The sequence below is a fragment of the Trametes versicolor genome, assembly GCF_000271585.1.
Source record: "Trametes versicolor FP-101664 SS1 unplaced genomic scaffold TRAVEscaffold_9, whole genome shotgun sequence".
NCBI classification, from domain to species: Eukaryota; Fungi; Basidiomycota; class Agaricomycetes; order Polyporales; family Polyporaceae; genus Trametes; species Trametes versicolor.
The window spans coordinates 2,175,550-2,195,891 of NW_007360329.1; the positions used below are offsets into that span (position 1 = coordinate 2,175,550).

The window sequence follows — 20,342 nt, forward strand, 5'->3', positions numbered from 1 at the left end:
CCTATAGCTGTATGTCGCTGTGGTGGAATATCAGGAATATCAAACCAATACGTACTACGTAACCGATACCAGTTGTCCAGATTTTTATGCTCCAAAGCCACTGCTGTTTGCATCGGCGAGCGTGGAGTGCGGATGTTGTCCCCCCTGCGGTGGGTGTACGAACGCGGATCGTCGACTTGAGCTCATATAATAGTATTCCGTGAATTTTGGTATTCCTCTGGATTCTGATTCTATTAGCCTTCGAAGAGAGCATGGTTTAAATTCCAAGGAAATGGTAGAACTTCGTATGAAGCTTTCCTCGAACCCCTCCCTACGCAGTATGTTCAGTTGGCGTGGGGTGCAACCAGCTTCGTCTATTAGATGAAGACGCGGTTGCAACCGCTTTCCGGAACCCCGAACAATAACTAATTGCCCAGGGGCAGCATCGAACTAGCAATCTCCTGATCAGAAGAGACACACTAATCCGCTACACCATTAGGCCTTGCATTTCTTCCTTTGGCTTAGGACTGTGTGCTACCTTAGGGTTCGGCTTAGGGTTAGGAATTAGGGTTAGGCAGCCCAATATATGGACATCCCCCCTCCCCTGAGAGGAGCCGGTCTGTAGAAATCGCGAGAACGAAGCTTTAGAGTGCCCGCCTGAAGGCTCCCGGCTCGGGGGACCCCCCGAGCGCAGCGAGGGAGGGGAGGGAGCCTGAATGGCGGGTCTTCTTCTCGCCCAAAAAGACTTAATGTATTGCAATGATTCTGTAACATATGTAAGCATCTATGGTGCAGTGGTTCACGCTGCCTCACTGTAGTCCTCGACGGCGAGAAGCACAGTTCAATTCCCGACGGGGGCATTAATTGTAAAGTACGTTGGGAATATGTATTTTGTAACTAATGCCGGGTGATTGGTTGCAACCAGGTCTTCGTCTAGTAGACGTGTCTGGTTGCACCCTCGCCAACTGAAGTCCCTCTCCCTACGACCTCTGGCCGACGTCTTCCTGACGGGCGTCTAACCACGCCTAATCCGGGAGTACGGGGTGGCGCCTGTGGCTGAACTTGTTCCTCGACGACGATGAGCTCCGTCTCGCACGCAAGAGACATCCAGCTCCTCGTCTTCGCTCTCGCACTCTTCTGGATTGCGCTCTATGCCTTGCGACACCGCCGCGCACGTGCGCGCCGCCTCTCGACGCTCCCGTCGCTGACGTCCTCGGCGCGCGGCCCAGCATCGACGGAGCTCTTCAGGTCTCCCGCCACTCGGATCACCCTGGACACTTGCCACCTCCGCTACTCGTCTACGGCGTGGAATGCACTGCACCAGTCCTCTACAGCGCGGCTTGCGAAACGGGGCGGCTGGAGGAGGGTGCTGCAGCTTGCCTATGACGTTGGGAGTGTGCTCGGGGTACTGGGTATGCTTGGGTCAGTGCTGCTGCTCCTATGGACGACTGTGCAGCTGTCTAGTTCGCTCTATACACGCTCCGGGTACTCCCATGCCTCAGGTGCCAGTGGGGTTCGCAAGAGGGATATTATTGAAGATGATGGTCTGACTTCTGAGTCGCATTCGGCGCCCGCGCTACAACTGATCGTAAGTTTACAATTACGCTCGCGAGTGGACCACATCCTGCTATTTGGACGCGTCCCCTCTCTTCACCGCCTTTGTGCTCAGACCTGTCCTCACAGCGTACGCGTAGATTCCAGGGCTCACCACGCCCTTGCACCATCTCCCACTCCTCCTAATCACTCTCCTCACCACGCAAGTCATCCACGAATGTGGACACGCAGTCGCCGCGGCAATGTAGGACCCTCTCTCTTTTGGTTTACGCTAACACTCACAGTGTCTCTGCCTGCCCTGCAGTGATGCGCTCCCGCTTACCTCCGCAGGCGTCGGACTCACCGTCATCCTCCCATCCGCATTCGTGGCGTTTCCGTCGGACGAGACCGAGGCGCTTCCCCCGCGCTCTCGTGCGCGCCTCATCTCTGCCGGAGCGTTCCACAACCTCGCGTTCTGGCTCGCGCTGGGCTTCGCCGCGCGGCTCGGGACGTCCGCGCTCGTATGGCCGGTACTCGGGTACCACGACGTGAGCCAGTATGGACGCGTCGTCGTTGGGGTCGATGATGTGCGTACCGCGCTCGTGTGCTTGTGTGGGTCTGGGCTGATGGGCGATGACTGGCGCAGATGTCGCCTCTATATGGGCACTTGCCTGTGGGGGCGGTCATCTACAAGGTCGGCGACGAAATGCTCGCCGCACCGGAGGGCGCTGCGGATAGGTGGGATACGCTCATGTCCGCCACCCCAAGCAAGTCCCAGCCCAGTCTCGGGTGGTGCGCCGAAGAGGCGTGGTTTACTTGTAGGTGCCGGTACGAATGCCGCAGGTAACGCGCACCTAACTGACCCCCCCTTTCAGCGCAGGACACGTCCTGTTGCACGGCGCGCCGCGCCGCTGTGTCCTCGCTGTCGTGCTTCGCCGCATTCGACGAGGCGCACACTGAGCGCTGCGTCGACCCGCTGCGCTTCTTGCAGCCCGCGGAGACGCAGAGCGTGCTCCGGTGCACGTCTGCGACGGAGTGTGGGCACGACCAACTGTGCATACGGCCAAGAGGTGACCAGGAGCTCGTGACGCTGACGATGCGTCTCCCGCCGTGGATGCGCGCGAACGAGGCGGATGCGGAGCGCACGGTCGTGTGGCAGGGCGACAGGTCGGAGGTCGCGGAGGAAGGTTAGTTGTTGATATCTTATTGGTTTGGAGTTGGGCTCAAGTGGACTCGCAGTCGACCTCGGGGACTGGCTCCCGAGCTACGGTTGGCAACCGATGGGGCTCCCGTTTGTGTGGGGCACGCTCTTCTCGTGCGTACTGTGCGAAATTACGCATGGCCTTCTGCTCATAGCCATGCAGATATATGAAGATGCTGACGCTCTCGCTGTACTTCTTCAACCTCCTGCCTTTGCCGGTCCTCGATGGCGGGCAACTGTACGACACCTTGTACGAAGCCTGGGCAGCACACCCCTCTGAGGGGCGTGAGTTTATGCCCTTAACCAGCATGGATGGTGCAGAGCGCGGCGATGATGTACCAGCGCGAACAGCGCAGGGTCGAAATTGGCGAGAGAAGAGGACGCGGCTTAGGAGGGCCGTACACATCGGTGTTTTCGCGCTACTGGGCCTGTGTATCGTGCTTAGTTTGGTGAATACATACCTGTAACTGCACATCCGGAGTGAACTCGCGCGAACTTATTCCAACAATCGGCAAGCCAGGGCGTGATGCGAGAGCGCGTTGATTCCGTCATATGACCCGAGGGGGTACACCCGTAAGAGAGGACTATGGGTACAGTGGGGTGCCATGCATGCATATTAGAATAGTCGTGGTGGAGCATACATCCATACGGCAGCGCCGCCCGAGGGCGGTCCGCGGCATAGCAGAGCGGCCCGTAGCGCAACGGCGACAGCAGAGTGGCGGAGAAAGTCAAACGGCCAGAGCGTTTACTTCTTTTTGGGCGTGTCGTCGAGCTCCTGGACGTTGAGACCTGGGAGGGGTTTAGACATACGCTGGGGCTAGAAAGAGGGGGAGTGGGTACGTACCAGGGGGGAGGCTCTGCTTCAGCTTCTCCGCCTTCTCGGGGTCGTCGAGGGAGAGCGTGTAGAGGTAGCGCGTGCACCGGATCTTGAACTTGGTCTTGAGCTTGCCACCGGGTACCCGCGACGCGACCTTCTTTATGCGTGCCTCTGCACGTAGAGCAGACGGTGTTAACGTGGGATGGCCTACGAAAGAAGGGTAGAAGTAGGGGGAGACGCACCCTTCGCATCCTTTCTCCGGGCGATGTCGATGAACTGCTTGATGTCGCGGATTTCCTTGGGCTGCAGAGCGTCGTGCGGCAGGTCAGCAGGTCATTTTGGTGGATCGGACGAGCATGACGGGGCGCACCATTTCGTGGAAGTCTTGATCACCCTGTCGGTGCCCTTGCCCGTCGCTGCTCTCCCTCGGGCATTGTCTCGGTGGCTGAGATTCAGATCGGAAAACTGTACAGTTGCGGGATTTGCCGGGTCACTGTTGTTGTGCTGTTAGACGCTAATGCCACTCCTAGTTTGGAAGGCGTCTAGGATGGTGCTCCTATACCAGCTGCTTTCACACGCATAGCGCATAGCGCATGCTGCCGGTACTGCCAAAGAGTCTAGGCGACGCCGTCTGAATCGTCTTATAACTTATATTTTGCTACAACAGATCATATCCTGATCTTATCTCGTCCTCCATTTGAGTTTAATGACACGAGCGTTATTCGGCCGCTTCGACGTCCTGCCTTCATGCCACTCCCGGGCCGCGCACCGAGGCCTCACATACTATCCTACGATTGATGGCCGGGTAGTGTAGTGGTGTTGCCTTGCACATGTCCTCCGTAAGCCGGGCTCTTGTCGTTGCGTTGCGAACTTACATGGGGACAGGCTGGCCACTGAATGTCACCGAAGAGCCACCACGACGCGCAAAGCACCCAGGCTCGGGTCCGGAACGTTACGCCACCTACAGTCGTGAATATGCGCTCCTATGTGGCGACGACACACTCGATATGATTACCGAGGCTTGGGGCAACTTGGGCGAGGAGGAGCACGAGGTAAGTCTCATCATAATCGAACCGGCCACATAGTATAACACTGATATATTGTCTCTAGAACTACTACAAAGCAGAAGCTGCGCCGAAGGATCGTAAGGGTAAGGGTAAGGCGAAGTAAGGTACGGGGGCCGCGCGAGCAGTGGGTCGGGTCCGTGGACAGAGCCCAAAACGCAGCGGCACGAGTACTGGCACGCGCGTGAGGTCGAAGAACGCGGGGCTGGCAACACGAGCGGGGGGTGCGCACGGGGCTGGCAAGACGAGCAGGAGGGCGCGCGTGGGGCGAGAGGCGCAGGAGAGCTACGGGTGGACGCGGGGGGGCGCGGGAGGGTGCGGAGAGCGCGCGGGCGTACGGGGTGCGCGGGGCCTGTCTGTATCCGCGAGAATGCCAGAAGTTGCCAGCTTTCTCTGGCGCATGCCAGATCCTACCGGAATTGGCCAGTTCGCCTGCCTGAGAGCAGGGGAACGGGGGGTACTAGCTAGGGAACGGAGGTATCCTGGCCATATCTGCCCTGCCAGACCGGTGCCAGATAGCGTCGTTGTACATGCTGTGCTAGTCTCCGTGGCTGACTATATAGTTACTATAGTAGATGACAGTCGATCTTGGTACATGCTGTGCCCACCAGATCTATAGACGTTAAGCGATGTCCGCTGTCCCCGGGGCCTGATCAATCGCATCGCCTATATGGGCGCTTGTCCCCGTGCATCGAATGAACCGAACCGCCCCCCCCCTCCCCATGTCCCCGGCCACTCATCGCCTAATCCTCCCCTTCCCGTTTTGGTAAATTTTAGAGGCGACGAGCGCTAAACCTCGTTCAGGCATCGCCTATTGGCCCAAACCCATTCAGAATGGTAGGCGCGGCAACTGGCACATTGATAAGGCCACCGAGTGGATTCTTGCGAACGGCTTGCGTGGACGGCCTCAGGGTATATATATGTATATATATATATATGGGCAGTCATGACATAAAACACCCCCACTTCAACAGGTCTCTCCTCTATCAAGTTAAGCAAGCCGATCCGCCCCATCTTATCCCCTCCCACTCCACGTCCTCCCGCATTGACGGCAGCTGTCTAGTCTGAGCACAGCGGCCTATCATAAGGGCAACACGTCGCTCCCCAACTATCTCGGCCATGCGACTGCTCTCTTCAACAGATGTGTATGTGCGCTTCAGTTCGTTCGATGGACCAGGTGCCGTCGACGGCGGCTACGCCATTCTCTCGCACGTTTGGCAAGATGTCGAGCAATCTTTCTACGAAATGGCCGCGCTAGAAGACGCACATGCTACGGTCGACGACCCCCGGGTGAGCATCAAAGCTCGCGAGTGCTGTCGTCTTGCGCAGACCTATGGTCTCCCCTGGGTTTGGATCGACGCGCCCTGCATCGACAAGCGCAACAGCGCGGAGCTCTCGGAGGCGATCAGGTCCATGCACGGCTGGTACGCCAAGGCGTCGATCTGCTTCGCCTATCTCGCCGACGTCGAGCGCCCAGCCGATCCGGATCTGATCCGGGCGCCCAAGTCTGCCTTTCGCGGGAGCGCGTATTTCCGACGAGCCTGGACACTGCAAGAACTCCTCGCCCCCCGTCGTGTCGTCTTCCTCTACGCCGACTGGTCCGTACTCGGAGAAAAGCACGACCTCGCCGACGTGCTCGAGGAGACCACAGGCATCGACCGCGACGTCCTCACCTTCCACCGCCCCCTCTCCGCCTTCAGCGTTGCTCACCGTCTCTCATGGGGCTCGGGTCGCGACGCCCGCCGTCCGGAGGACAAGGCGTACTGCCTGATGGGCCTTTTCGACATCCACATGTCCATCCGCTATGGCGAAGGAGAGATGGCCTTCTGTAGGCTACAGCAGGAGATCTTACAGAAGATTTGCGATCACACACTTCTCACATGGGACGAAACCCCGGACCCGCGCAATACATTCCCTTGGCCCTTCGCACCCTCACCCGCAGCGTTCAAGAGGGCGTCCCGCATCGTCGCCGTAGATATGAAGGAATTCTTAGCAGAAACGGAGCCCCTGTGCGACGCTTCACATTCGGAGCATCCGGTGAGCCTTACCATGTTTCCCATTTGCTGCTGAACTGAACGGAGCTAAGTTCTTGCCACGCATTGGTCCGCTTGACCACTATGGGGTTGAATGCCACCTCCCTGTTCTCTGCATCGGATCGATGCCGTTCGCAGCCCTACTAGCATGTCGCGAAGATCACTCTCCCTCATCCTATGTCGCGCTTGCCCTGCACAGCAAGCGGGTGCTCGTTCCTGGAGTATACGACGTTGGGGCGCGGCCTCGACACTGCTCATCGATACCGTCGGACTGGCCCCCGTCTCGACTCCTTCGCGTCAACTTGGACCTCATCGCTCCTCTTATGGCCAACCGTTCATCACTCGCTCGCGTATTCAAGCCCCAGGATTCAGCGCTTAGCATGCGTTTCATGAGCTTGCGTATCACTACTCCGTCCCTAGCCTTTTCACCTCCGTCTCACTTCGATGACCCTCGCCAATCCGGCGCGGTATCTCATGTCGCCCAGATCGTCCGCAGCGCCATCCGGCAACTAGCGTCTTTCCATCCTGCGGACGCCTCTCGGCGGCGTACGCTTCCGTGACGACTGTCCGAGATTTCTCCCACCACTAGTCGGTATTCACCCTCGCCTTCGGAGTGCGGTCCATGTGCCCTCATCAATAAAACCTCCATTCCCACTCCTCGTGCCGTAACCCTTCCGCATCTGCTCTCTGCCGCCTTGCTTTCGTCATGACCGAGTCTTCTTGCTGTCCTGAACGTCCATGTCTGATTTATCTCGTTCTGGTCCATCATCCCACTGCCGTCTCTCGTCTCAGATGCTAGATGATTGCGTCTACTATCTACTACGGATCTACTTATCGGAACATCGCTTACCATGCGCATCCCGTGTCGCATTTGCCGCATCTACCCCCTACTGTCTCGTTCTCGTCTGGATTCTGTAGCATTACTGTCCTGCACCTACTGTCGTCTGATTTACCTTATCCAGGTCTCTCTGGATTATACCCCATTCATTCTTCATCGTCAATCGTCTCCTCTGAGTCCGCTTTGTACGCGCTAGTGCTTGGAAGCAACAGCCTCCTGTTCACCGCGGCCACGGTAACGCACACCGGTACAAGGCATACAAATCTGCCAGCCCACGAACCGTCCATACCTGGCCCGCCGGCATCTCAAGCGATCTGGACGCAAGTTTCTCCAGAAAAAAACCCTCATCTCTTGTGCGTACATCGATTCGCGGCTCCTTCCGGGGAGCGTACGCAAACCTCCCAGGATATGGCTGGGCCGGCGCACACCTCCGGATCCGTGTCGCATTGGTATGGGTTGAACGGAACCGACGCCTCCTTTCCATCAATCGGCAGGCCCACAACGTTCTGCTAATCGAGAACGACGAAGATTCGTATAGGTACCCTCGGTCTTCAAGTTCCACAATGAACTTTCTGCGGCCGCGCTCATCTTGGAATACCTTCCCGACGCCAAACCACTCTCGATTTCGGATGTGACCCGCAGTCGCGCTGCGCACATTCGTCTATCTGCATCAAGAGGGCCCATGTGCTGCACGGCGACGTCGGGAGCTCGAACAATGCGTTCGCCACACGTACCGCATCCGCACGAGATGTGGACTCGGAAGTGATGTCGCAAGGGCAGACACAGGCGGATAGGATGGCGTCGAGAGGGTGAAGAAGGCATTTCTAGCCGGTCGACGTACAATGGAGACGAGAAGATAGAGTCGTAAAGGTCATATATGATATGTACCTCTATGCGTTCAGGCCGTACCTCTGGAACCATGGCTTACACCCTGGGACAGCGTGGCGGCAGCGGCAAGTGCAACAACTGAGACGACCCGTAATGCAGCTATCAGTACTACGCTACCGCCGACGGAGAGTGTCAGAAACACATACGTTTACACGATGACGACGGACGCACCTGTCCCCAACGCCATAAGTCATCCCACGGCCCACACTTCCAAGAGCTCGAAACACTAGTCCAACGCACCAGCAGGTCCACGGAATAAATGTCATCGAGCTCACTGGTTGGCTTCCCCGCGGCCGCCGCGAGGCAAGTGACGGGTGCTAGTGCTTGGGAGGCGCTACAACAGGTTCCTATGACGCGGACGCGGGGCCGAGCGACTTGTACCAGGGCCCCCGAGAGCACGGCTTAGGGTAGCAAGACAGGGCTGTCGATGTCAGCTCGACCCGCCGCCGTGGCCTGCGATCTTGCGCTGGAATTCCTCGTCATACCCGACACACTGCATCACCCACACGCGCAAAATCTGCGACAACAGAGGCATCGTTAACATGGATGCCACTGACTGACGAACGCGCTGACAACGTTACCCACCATACGCCCATCTGCAAAGGCTTCCAGAACTTCCTGTGCCGTCATCGCAAGTTCACCCTCTGGTTTCTGGCCCGCAAGCACGGCGGCAATCTCCTGCGCCGTGGCGGTGCGACCGAATTGCTTCTGGAGCGCTATGGCCGCGAGGAAGTTACCGTTACTGTGAAGCTTGCAAAGCCCCGCTCCCCATGCTCGTCTAGTCTTTAGATATGGCAGACAATGGTGAGGCCTGTGACAGAACACTCGCACCAAAAAATCTCTGAAATGGCACCCACCCTGTGCGGTAACGTTTGGAACTCTGCCACAGTTATTGGTTCCGCCTCCAGGAGATCGTATTCACCCATATACTTGTACAGGTCGTCCTCCGTTTTGACCAGGACTTTGTGCGGGCCTTCTGGCCATGGGTTGTACGTCAAAAGCAGGGCACCCGGACCACCCGGCTCCCGCGGCGGTATATGATAGCTGCGCGAGGCGGATAGACGAAAACGCATGTAATTGTGGCCGCGTTGATGGCGGTCTAGGTCGCCGAACACCGCCCATGATGAATTCCATGTTCCTCCGAAGGCCTTTTGTATGGCGCCATGGTGGATGGTGATGTCCCGGATCGTCGGATCGAGGGAGACGGAAAAGACAGGCGTGTGGCGAAGACGCTCGCGACAGAACTCTGGAGGGTACCATTCGGACTGCGCGGGCGTGGACGTACGTGGTAAGTACCAACCACAATTTCGAGATTTTGTTGTGGGCGAGTCACTCACAGCAGCGACTGATACGTCCGGGAGTGCGACTGTCGATGTAGAAGCCGATGCGTGTGGTGAAGATGAACTCCTAGAGGGAGAATGGGCGGGCGGCCGGTTCTTCTTTCTAGGCTGTGATATCAAGACCTCTGGCTGAAGCCTAGCCCTCTTCAAAGCGCTGCGCTCGTCGTTGCCACGTTCGCACTGGATCTTGTGTGCGTCCTAGAGATTGCAAGTTGGTCTAATCAGAGATGATTATCCCGGAAGCACAGTGTGATTTGAGTACATTGGTTCCTGCCAGTTCTATGATGTCTTGTTTCTCCGCTGTCAGAATTGCGTCAATTTCTGCGCTGCCAGTGGATGCCGCATTCGATGTTGCTTTGGGCAGGTCTACAGCGTCTGCGGCACGGGCGACGTCTCCCGGTATGTCTTCCCATACTACCGCATCTACGGCCTGAGCATCTGTCATGTCAAAGTCTTCTACTTTATGCCCGTGCTGAAGGGAAACACCATCATCATCCTGGATGTTCGTGGGTGGAAGATACTGGGAGTCGCTCACCAGTGCAGCGCCCAAACCAGCGACAGGCTCAGCGAAGTCCTCGGCGGGGAGACCGTCTTCGATCCATTCCCGCTTCACGGCTGGAAGCCTGCGGTCGTCGGTATTGCTACTGGACGGCTGCTCGCCGCGAGGCTGCTCCAGAAGACGTATGTGGCTTCTTTGAGCGGCGACCTGCGCCGTGAGCGAAGCGACCTGTGCGTTCAACCCGGTAATTTGAGTCTTCAGGGCGTCGATCTCCTTTGCTTGCTCCTGCGATAGCCTTTCGTAGAAACCAGACATGGAGCCCAGGTGTGAGATATGCACACTGCGGCCTCGAGCGTGTGGGCTTGTGTGGGCGCCGCTGCGCACGTGGTGGTGGTTGGTCAAGCACGCGCGGGCGCTTCTACTGCCCTTAGCACCAGTGAATGGGTATTATACAAATTGGTTCTTGTAGGTCTTGCGCAGAGCAGTCAGAGACATAGGTGCTTGGCTATGTTCAGGAATGTACGTGTCGTCATAGTGTGTGCGAATGTTCGTGTAGACGGAAGAAGTGCGAGTGAGGAAGCAGCCGGAGATGCGCGGTACAGAGTACGGGGTACATTTTGCAGCAGGGGCGAGAAACGATGGGTATGGTACATATGCGAGTGCGGACATTATGCGTGAGTCATAACCTAATAACGGCGAAAGAGATAACAAAAGGGAAAACATAGGAACAGAGCACCAAGTCCCAGTCCGATGCGCAAATGGGAACCTGACCCCACGAGCGCGTACATCACGCATCGTACATACTCATGGCCTCGTCCAACGCCTCCGGGTCGAAATCAAACGAGATATCCCCGTAGCTCGAGTCCGCCTCCTTCCCCGTCTCGTCCTGGTCCATGTCGTCGCTCGGCTCCGCCCTGCGCGCTGACATCTCGAGCTGCGGGGCCTCGCCCCCGTTCGCCATGATGCTCCCCACGAAACCTTGCGCACGCGCGATCGCGAAGGGCGGATCGGGAACCACAGGCGAGAGGCTCCCCTGACTCTGCACTGCGACGGCACTTGGCTCTCGAGCGACGCCCGCGATCCCAGCTAAGCCCGCCCCAGCAGCTGCGGCCGACACCCAGGACGGCGCCGTGAAGCCCTTGGTCTTTTTTGGGGGTTCTGCCGGCGGCTGGTACTTGCCCCCGCCTGCTTCGCCGTAACGTCGGCGCATTCCGAGCTCGCGCTGAGGCTGCTCCGGCGCGCGGGACGACCGGGCGCGCTGCGAGGTGGACGCGCCGGCCGCTTGAGAGGAGGAGGGCACGGCGAACTGTTTGGAGAGGACGGTTGATTGGTACATGTTGGGCGGGAGGCGGGACGACTGCGAGAATGAGCTTTGCGAGTGGGTGGAGGAAGATGCTGGGGGATGCTCTGAAGGTCGCGCTTGCGCGGGGACAGGAGGTGGGGGCATGATGTTTGCGGGATGCTTTGACAGGGAAACTGGGGAAGGGACGACGGGGCTGAGAGGCTCCTCCTCTGTGGACCTCTGAGAGCCGGATTGCTGTTCGATGGGGGAAATAGAGTCGTCCGGCGCACTGTCATATGAGATGGATGGGTCCTCGGAATGTCGTCGGGCGAGGGGGACATGGTTGAGGCTTGTGGGAGACTCCGAGAATGCCGCGTACTTGCCCTTCGACAATGATGACGATGAGGGCGAAGAAGAGGACGCGACGCGACGCTGTGGGGCGCGTTGTTTGGGAGGCGGGGTAGGCGTGCTGGACGGCATGCCGTCGTCTTCCTCATCGGAGTCCTCAGCAGCATTGACATAGGATGTTAAAGACGGGCGCCGGAGCAGTGGTCTGGATGGGCCAGCTATCGGCTCGTCCTCTTCCATCGGACTGTCCTGCATACGGCGCGGGTATCCGGAACACAGGCGCGAGTCGGTGGCCCGGATTCGAAGGGCGGGCTTTTTCGCTGGCGGCGCGTGTGAGCCAGCCGGGACGTCCTCCGTGGTGCGCCTGCGCCGGAGGGCCGTCCCAGAGTGCACTGAACGGTTTTCCTTGAACGAGAGATCGATTCGCGCGGCCTTGAGTTTGGACCTCTCGTTGGCGCCGTCGGCAGTATGCTTAGTTAACTGTCCGAATTGGCAAAGTGCTTCAGTCTCTGCAAGGTCTTGCGTCTCTGGGGGACAGAGAACGTGTCGCGGCTTATGTGCAGGGTGATCGGCATTTCCGGACCTTCGCTCAGAGTTTACGGAAGGAAGGGGGCGAAACGAGCGCGTTAGGTTCTTGGACAGCGGTTCTGAGTAGAGGAGTGTTGAGCAGATGAACAGGAGTGGAAGTAGGTAGGTAGGTAGGTAGAAGGAGGGGCACGCACCACTCGGAGCTTGCGGAACAATGGCGGAGAGGTCAGGCAACTTTGGGTCATGGTATTTGACCCAGCCGTGCTCAGCGCGCGTCGCGGATGAGAGGAGGTCGCGTTGGATGTCTTGGAATCCAGGCGGCTGTGAGCTCTCTGGTTCTTGGAAGACGCTCATTCTTTCTTCGTCTACCATGTTCTGTGGGGGCCAGGAGCTTCACGAACGTCGGCACGGAAGGACACGATCCCAGGTCGACAGCAGACGGACAGAGGTGTTAGCCGACGCGCCTCAGCAGTCGAGCAGCGCGGGGAGAGGAGAGAGGGAGAGAGGGGATGGATGGGGGACGCGGAAAGAGGCGAGGAGGAGGACCAAGTCTCTTTCCCTCGCGCCCTCGCGGTCGTCACGTGGCCCAGTCGCGTCGCGTCGCGTCGATGGCGCTCTCCTTCCTCCTCCCAACTCCCGCCGGCTCGAGCACAGTGAGAAGAGCGGAGGGTAGTGCGATGCCCATATGCACAATCCGTACAACTCCCCCGTCTTTCGATTCAGGACCGCGATGTTCGGGGCCAAATGCGAGGATGGTTTGGCCAGTCGATACCTGAGGATCCTCCCCGAACGATCTCTTCTTCTCCACGTACACACAGAAAATAGCAGTATGCATCTAACAATCTCTTGCGTAAGCTCTGCACATCCTGGAACGAAAGGATGAGAGAAATGGAGAGCGTTATGGGTATGGGCGCCTAGGAAGTAGCATGGTCGCCTAAAGTGCCATATATGGAACTCCCAGACGCGTCCCTCTCAAGCGAACCTCCGCCGCCGCCTGCCACTCACCTCCCTCCTCATCCCTCTCCACCCTCTCGCTCCCATCGTCTCAGAGTCCTCGGCACTCGCCATGCCGGCTCCAAGGCCATCTCAGAGCGCAGAGGCCGCCCGCGCCGCTGCCGCTCAGGCCGAATTCAACGAGAAGAAATGGGTCTGGGTCCCCGACGACAAAGACGGCTACCTCGCAGGCTGGGTCGTAAAGGAAGAAGATGACACGGGCGAAGTGGTTATGGCTGCTGGAGGAGAGGTCCGTGTCTATATATTCTATCGAATATACATCGTCCAACACCGACCGTTACTAGATCCGCAAGCTGCCCCTCTATGCGCTCTCCAAGATGAATCCACCCAAGTTCGATCGCGTCGACGACATCGCGGACCTTACCTTCCTGAATGAAGCCAGTGTCGTACACAATCTCCGTCTGCGATATGGCTCAGGTTCCATCTACGTATGTCCCATCAATTTCGCTTGTGGCTTTGGCGGCACCGCCGGTACCTATATACCTCTGTGCCCTCCACTGGTGCCGTACTTTGTTGCGGGTACGAATGCGACGCGTACGAGACGCCTTATGCTAGCATGAGAGGTCCTTTGTGCACGCTGTAGCCTTGACGCGTTTATAACGTGCTGATTGACTCCTGTTATGTGCCTGTCCTGTGTTGCAAGCCCAATCAGCCAAGAGGTAGGGTGAATGTACCTCTGTGTCTGACGCTATTGGTGCGAGAAGAATTATGGATCGTAGGCCGTGCATGCTCCCGTCCCAGTCTCCATGCCGTCTTAGCCTTTACATGTCAGTGAGCTTACATGTACTCGTTTATAGACATACTCCGGACTCTTCTTGGTGGCCATCAACCCGTACCAACCATTACCTCTGTACTCCGACGCGATTGTCCATCAATACCGCGGAAAGCGGCGCGACGAGAACCCGCCCCATATATTCGCCATCGCCGAACGCGCCTGGGTGAACATGGGCGAGGAGCGCGAGAATCAGAGTATTCTCATCACGTAAGTCTACTGCAGCCGTGTTCACCACGCACGCTTAACACTAGCACACCAGCGGCGAGTCCGGTGCGGGCAAGACGGAAAGTACCAAGAAAGTCATCCAATATCTGGCTGCTATCGCTGCAGATGCGCATGCTCCTGCGACACCCTCACATTCCCAGTCGCCCTCTCTGTCTGGACCTAACGCGTTCAACACAGTGGTGCCCACAACGGGTCTTCCCCGTAGTAGCTCCTTCCGCAAACACACCAAGGGCGCCTCCATGAGCCAATCGGGCTCCGGCTTCAGCTTGACCGCGAAGGGCCGCCTCGGACTGCTCGAAAGGCAGATCCTGCAAGCCAACCCCATCCTCGAAGCTTTCGGTAACGCACAGACGCAGAGGAATAACAACTCCAGTCGGTTCGGAAAGTTCATCCGTATCAGCTTCTCGCCAGACGGAAGCATCGCTGGTGCTAACATTGACTGGTACCTGCTCGAGAAGAGTCGGGTGGTCGTCCGAAGTGAAGCCGAACGTAGTTTCCACGTATTCTACCAGCTTATGGAGGGTGGCGGGAGTCTCAAAGGTAATTGCAAGCACTCCCTAGAATGTTGTGTATACTAATCGTAGAGCAGAGACGCTACTGCTGGACGGTGAGGTTGAGGATTACGAGTACCTCAACAAGAGCCGACGAGAAGTCGACGGTATTGACGACCAGGAAGAGTGGAACCTTCTGAAGGTAAGGGCGATGAGCCACTAATCTCTTCAAGGCGATACTCATTCGTGGTCAGAACGCACTCGATACCGTTGGTTTCACAGCGGCCGAACAGCTTGATCTCTTCCGCGTGGTAGCCGCCATCCTGCACATTGGTAACATCGTCATCACCTCCACACGGTCCGACGATGCTGTCATGCCCGATCCATCGCAGGCCGAGAGGGTTTGTCACTTGCTCGGCATCCCGCTCACAGAGTTTACCAAGGGTGTCCTCCGACCCCGGGTGTTGGCTGGACGAGAATGGGTCACGCAGGCACGCACACGGCAACAGGCCCTTGACGAACTCTCTGCGCTTTGCAAGACGCTCTACGAGAAGTCCTTCGGGATGCTGGTCGACCGTGTCAACCGCGCGCTCGACCGTCCCTCTTCCAAGTCCACCTTCATCGGTGTGCTCGATATCGCCGGATTCGAGATCTTCGATATCAACGGGTACGAGCAGCTGCTCATCAACTACACCAACGAGAAGCTGCAGCAGTTCTTCAACCACCACATGTTCGTGCTCGAGCAGGAGGAGTACGCGCGCGAGGGCATCGAGTGGGACTATGTCAACTTCGGCCTCGACCTGCAGCCCACGATCGACCTCATCGAGACAAGCGGCGTCACCATCGGTGTGCTCAGCCTGCTCGACGAGGAGTGCATCATGCCGAAGGCGACGGACCTTACGTTCACGAACAAGCTGCACGCGCTCTGGGCCGGGGAACCGCCGGCGGGCGACGAGGCGCACCCGGGCACGTTCAAGTACGAGCCCGCGCGGTTCGAGCAGGGCTTCATCGTGCACCACTACGCGGGGCGCGTCGAGTACCGCACCGACGGCTGGCTCGAGAAGAACAAGGACCCGCTGAACGACAATCTCACGCGCGTCCTCGCCGCGTCCTCCGAGCGGTACATCGGCTCGCTCTTCGCCGAGTACAGCGACGCGCCCGGGCCCGGCGGCAGCGCGGGGGGGAACGCGCTGTACGCGATGACGATCGGGAAGAAGCGCGGCCCGAAGAAGGGCGCGTTCCGCACGGTCGCGCAGCGCCACAAGGAGCAGCTTGCGAGCCTGATGGGCCAGCTGCAGGCGACGCAGCCGCACTTTGTGCGCTGTATTGTGCCGAATACGCTCAAGAAGCCCGGGCGCGTCGACGTGCCGCTCGTGCTCGACCAGCTGCGCTGCAATGGTGTGCTCGAGGGCATCCGTATCGCGCGCCTTGGGTACCCGAATCGGCTGCCCTTTGTGGAGTTCCGCCAGCGGTATGAAGTGCTCACGCCGGGCATCATTCCGCCCGGGTACATGGACGGTCGCAAGGCGTGCCTGCGCATGGTGGATGCGCTCGAGCTCGACAAGTCTATTTTCCGCATCGGGACATCGAAGATCTTCTTCAAGGCGGGTGTGCTCGCGGAGCTCGAGGAGCGCCGCGACGCGCTGCTGTTTGATATCTTCTCGAAGCTGCAGGCGGTGGCGAGGATGTGGACGGCGCGGAGGCAGATGAAGAAGATCCTGAACCGCGCGGTGGCGATCCGCACGATTCAACGTAACGCGCGTATCTACGGTGAGCTCCGGGATTGGCCATGGTGGAACCTCTACACGAAGGTGAGCTCTATAGCAAGCTTGTACGTGACGGGGTGACTGAATGATCTCTGCAGGTACGCCCGTTGTTGGCTGCGACGCGCAACGACGACGAGCTGCGCAAGAAAGAGGCCGAGCTGCTCCTGGCGAAGGAACGCGCCGAGCGCGACCTGAAGGAGCGTGAGGCCCTCGAAGGTCTCAAGATGCGACTGGAGGCGGAGAAGCGCAAGGTCGAGGACGATCTCGAGGCGGAGCGTGCGCTCGGCGTGGACAAGGATTCGCTCCTCGAGCGCAGCAAGAAGCACGAGCTCGAACTCGAGGAGGAGGTCACGGCACTGCAGGCGGATTTGGACACGCTCGACTCGCAGCTCGACCGTGCGTTGAAATTGCAGCGCGAGAGCGAGGAGAAGCACAAGACGCTGCAGCAGGCGTTCGACCAGGCCGCGGAGCACCTTGTGCGGCTCGAGGGCGAGCAGCAGGAGTGGCACGCGCGAGAGGAGGACTTGAGTAAGCAGCTGGACGAGGCGCTGGAGGATCTGGACATCCTGGCGGCGGAGAAGGAGATGCTGGAGAAGCAGGCGGAGGAGCTCAAGAACGTCGTTGCGCAGCGCGATGAGGACGTCGCACGTGCGAAGGAGCGCATGGAGTCCACGATGTCTGACCTTGACACCAAGCTTGTTGCGGAACAGCGGAACAAGTGAGTTACCATTTCGTTATCCTGACTATAGGTACTCATCGATAATAGGGACGCTCTCCGCGAGAAGTCGGACGGGCTTGAGAAGGACGTCCGCCAGCTGAAGGAGCAGCTCGCCGAGATGGGCCGCACGGCGAACGAGTACACGAACATGATCAAGGCTAAAGAGCAGCAGGCAGAGCGGCTCGCGACGGAGGTAGAGAAGTCGAAGACGGAACGTGAGGCGCTCCTCAGGGAGATCGCCCAGCTCCAGGCCAACGTCGACACGCTCGCGGCGGGACTCGACTCGGAGCGCAAGGACAAGGAGCGCAACGCGAGCTCGCAGAGCAAGCTGCAGGCGGAGCTGGACGAGCTGCGCGCGCTGCTCGAGACGAAGGTCACGGAGGAGACGCGCCGCAGCGAGGTCGCGAAGAGTAAGGAGGAGGAGCTCGCGGATCTGCGCTCGCAGGTCGCCAAGTTGTCTGCGGATCTGACGGAGACGCGGAGAGTGGCGGCGGAGACGCAGAACAGGCTGAAGGTCGAGCTGGAAACGCTCTCGCGCGAGCACAAGAACATCCAGCACAGCCACACGTCGCTCTCGGATCGCGCGCAGACGAGCCAGGCGCAACTCAAGAAGACAGAGGCGGCGTTGTCCGAGGCTGAGAAAGCGAAACGCTCGCTGGAGTCTGAGCTGCAATCCGTTCGCTCTCGTGCCATCGACACGGACAACCAGCTGGCGGAAGTGCAGAAGGCGAAGGAGGTGAGCTTATCATGGCCGTGCACGTATTATAGCGCTAACTTCGTCGCAGAGTCTCGAGCGTCAGCTTTCGAGCACTCAGTCGCGCTATGCCGACTTCGAGGATGCTGTTCTCCAACTCGAGCGTGACAAGGCGGCACTCGATCGCCAAGTCGAGACGCTCAAGAAGCAGCTCGAGGCCGAGACGAACAAGCGCAGCAAGCTCGAGGACACGGTGCACAAGCACAAAGCGGAGGCCAACCGGCTGAAGGACATCAATGTCAAGTTCGAGCGCGATCTCAACAAGGTGCTCACCGACCTGAAGGCCCGCGAGTGGGAGGTCAAGCAACTCGAGGCCAAGCAAGACAAGACCATCGTCGAGCATGTCCACGTTCTCGAGGAGGCCAAGCGCGTTACCGACCGCCAGCTCGCCGAGGCGCAAGTTGAGCTCCAGAAGCAGGCGGCGTACATCCGCTCTCTTGAGAAGGCGAAGACACGGTTGACGACGGAGGCTGAGGACCTTGCGCGCGAGAAAGCGAACGAGGAAGTCGCGTTGCGGGCGAAGGAGAAGAAGGCTCGCGACCAGGAGGCCAAGGCGACCCAGGCTCTTGTCAACTTCGAGAACGAGCGCCGCATGCGCGAGGCCGCGGAGGTGCACGTGCGCAGGTTGCAGAACGAGCTGAAGGACTCGCAAGGGCAGGTCGCTGAGGCTGAGCAGCGTATGCTCAACATCCAGAAGGCCAAGGACAACCTCGAGATCGAGCTAACGAGGCTCGCGGACGACACAGAAGGACCGTCCTCTTTCGCCAAACTGCAGCGGCAGTACGAGTCTAAGATCGGTCAGCTTGAGCAACAGCTTGAGGAGTCTGAGCTGTCCAAGTCTGCGGCGGCGCGGATCAAGGAGCACGTCGACCGCCAGCACGCCGAGATTCGTAGGTTGATCATGAGCAGCGGTCCGAAGGACGACTCGTTCCGTAACCGTCTATTGCGGGAGCTGCAGCTAGCCGATGAGGAGATGGAGCGCGAGCTTTCCCATCGTGCGCAGACCCGCCACCTCACTGGCCACCGGACCGGAGAGCAGACGATGGCGAACGTTACCCCCACCAAGTCACGCTCGAACGGCACCGTTCGCTTCAAGGATATCCCAACCGAGATTCCACGCACACCCGAACGGCATGCTCAGGTCGACAAGCTCCGCCAGCAAGTCCAAGTTCTCGAGCTCCAGATGGCTGCCTCCCAGCGTATCCGCCAGTACCTCGAGACGTCGTTGCGGGAGGTGACCGAGGAGCTGCAGAACAGCGATGGGTCCAAGCAATCCATCGAGGCCTGCCGCGTGCGACTTGCGAAGGAGAACGCGAAGCTTGCAGAACTGCTCGAAGAGGAGGCGCAAGCGCGCCGCGCCGCCCACGCCGCTCAACTCGATGGCGTCCAGGCGATGTGGGATCGTTTCCAGACCACCATCTCTCAGGAGCGGGAGGCCTACACCCGCTTGGAGGAGTCGCGCAAAGCTTTGGTCAGTCAGTTTCCCTCGCTGATGCGTTTGTTTGGCTAACACTATCTGTGGCAGGTCGTGCAACAACGTGCTGCTCAGATCGAGGTGGAGGATCAGCGCCGCCAGGTCCAGGAGCTCAGCACTGCCAAGAAGCAGTTGCAGGCGGAGGTTACCAGCCTCAAGGAGCGCCTCGATGCCGAGATTCTCTCCAAGAACGACGAGATTTGTGAGTTCAAGGCACAGTTTTGTGATGGTGTCTCGTTCTGACCATCTTGCAGCTATCAAGCGGAGTTTGCAAGCTCGTTTGCAGGAGCTCGAAATCACCTCTTCGGCGACGTCTACCATCCACTCCGGTAAGCCTTTCGTATTTCAACGATGGGACAGTATCTTACCTAAGGTGTAGAGCTGCAAGAAGCCATCGACGCCTACAAGACGAAGACGGACGAGTACCTCAAGCGCTACGAGCAGGCGGAGATCAACCGCGCAAAGGCCGCCCGTGCAGAAGCCTTCGGTGAGTACAGAGGAGTGCAAGTGGCATGGCGCCGGCTGACCGTCCCTATCAGCTCGTCGCGCGCTCGCTGATGCGGAGAAGGCTCAAGCGGATATCGCCACTGACCGTCAAGCCATTGAGCAGAAGTTGCAGGTCGCAGAAGGGCGTGTGAAAGAGTTGGAGCGCAAACTTGAAGAGGAAGGTCGCGAGTCGTCAGACCTCGAACTTCTTCGCTCGCGCCTTGCGGAAGAGATGGAGGACGAGCGGAAGCAGCACCAGCAGGACCTCGCTGAACGTGACTTCCTTGCT

The 20,342-nt window shown here is 58.8% G+C and overlaps 8 protein-coding genes across 8 annotated transcripts; 4 read left to right on the forward strand and 4 right to left on the reverse strand.

The window, feature by feature from the left end:
• The first annotated feature begins 1,040 nt into the window (after positions 1-1,040).
• On the forward strand, positions 1,041-3,184 carry TRAVEDRAFT_171989 (uncharacterized protein). The gene is made up of 7 exons (XM_008043397.1): positions 1,041-1,567; positions 1,674-1,777; positions 1,838-2,099; positions 2,159-2,330; positions 2,388-2,699; positions 2,752-2,827; positions 2,877-3,184. Exons 1-7 carry the CDS (start codon positions 1,058-1,060, stop codon positions 3,178-3,180), a joined length of 1,740 nt encoding a protein of 579 aa, XP_008041588.1. The 5' UTR covers positions 1,041-1,057; the 3' UTR covers positions 3,181-3,184.
• Positions 3,185-3,236: 52 nt separating this feature from the next.
• Positions 3,237-3,935, reverse strand: TRAVEDRAFT_171991 (ribosomal protein L38e). The gene is made up of 4 exons (XM_008043398.1): positions 3,901-3,935; positions 3,773-3,833; positions 3,558-3,701; positions 3,237-3,502 (listed from the first exon to the last, which is right to left on the reverse strand). Exons 1-4 carry the CDS (start codon positions 3,901-3,903, stop codon positions 3,459-3,461), a joined length of 252 nt encoding a protein of 83 aa, XP_008041589.1. The 5' UTR covers positions 3,904-3,935; the 3' UTR covers positions 3,237-3,458.
• Positions 3,936-5,788: 1,853 nt separating this feature from the next.
• TRAVEDRAFT_86304 (HET-domain-containing protein) lies at positions 5,789-6,478 on the forward strand (the record flags this gene model as incomplete). The annotated part of the gene is made up of 1 exon (XM_008043399.1): positions 5,789-6,478. A coding segment is annotated over one exon (690 nt), but the record flags the coding sequence as incomplete, so codon positions are not given.
• A 313-nt stretch (positions 6,479-6,791) lies between these two features.
• Positions 6,792-7,278, forward strand: TRAVEDRAFT_30651 (uncharacterized protein). Its single transcript, XM_008042802.1, has one exon. The coding sequence runs from the start codon at positions 6,951-6,953 to the stop codon at positions 7,185-7,187; it is 237 nt and encodes a 78-aa protein (XP_008040993.1). The 5' UTR covers positions 6,792-6,950; the 3' UTR covers positions 7,188-7,278.
• A 1,021-nt stretch (positions 7,279-8,299) lies between these two features.
• On the reverse strand, positions 8,300-10,149 carry TRAVEDRAFT_30652 (uncharacterized protein). The gene is made up of 6 exons (XM_008042803.1): positions 9,956-10,149; positions 9,691-9,891; positions 9,211-9,618; positions 8,939-9,136; positions 8,500-8,870; positions 8,300-8,431 (listed from the first exon to the last, which is right to left on the reverse strand). Exons 1-5 carry the CDS (start codon positions 10,136-10,138, stop codon positions 8,784-8,786), a joined length of 1,077 nt encoding a protein of 358 aa, XP_008040994.1. The 5' UTR covers positions 10,139-10,149; the 3' UTR covers positions 8,300-8,431; positions 8,500-8,783.
• Positions 10,150-10,750: 601 nt separating this feature from the next.
• Positions 10,751-11,529, reverse strand: TRAVEDRAFT_30653 (uncharacterized protein; the record flags this gene model as incomplete). The annotated part of the gene is made up of 1 exon (XM_008042804.1): positions 10,751-11,529. A coding segment is annotated over one exon (251 nt), but the record flags the coding sequence as incomplete, so codon positions are not given.
• Positions 11,530-11,939: 410 nt separating this feature from the next.
• Positions 11,940-12,704, reverse strand: TRAVEDRAFT_73720 (uncharacterized protein; the record flags this gene model as incomplete). Its single annotated transcript, XM_008043400.1, has 2 exons — positions 11,940-12,469; positions 12,545-12,704. Coding segments are annotated over 2 exons (690 nt in total), but the record flags the coding sequence as incomplete, so codon positions are not given.
• Positions 12,705-13,416: 712 nt separating this feature from the next.
• TRAVEDRAFT_77911 (uncharacterized protein) lies at positions 13,417-13,602 on the forward strand (the record flags this gene model as incomplete). The annotated part of the gene is made up of 1 exon (XM_008043401.1): positions 13,417-13,602. A coding segment is annotated over one exon (186 nt), but the record flags the coding sequence as incomplete, so codon positions are not given.
• Positions 13,603-20,342: the final 6,740 nt, after the last annotated feature.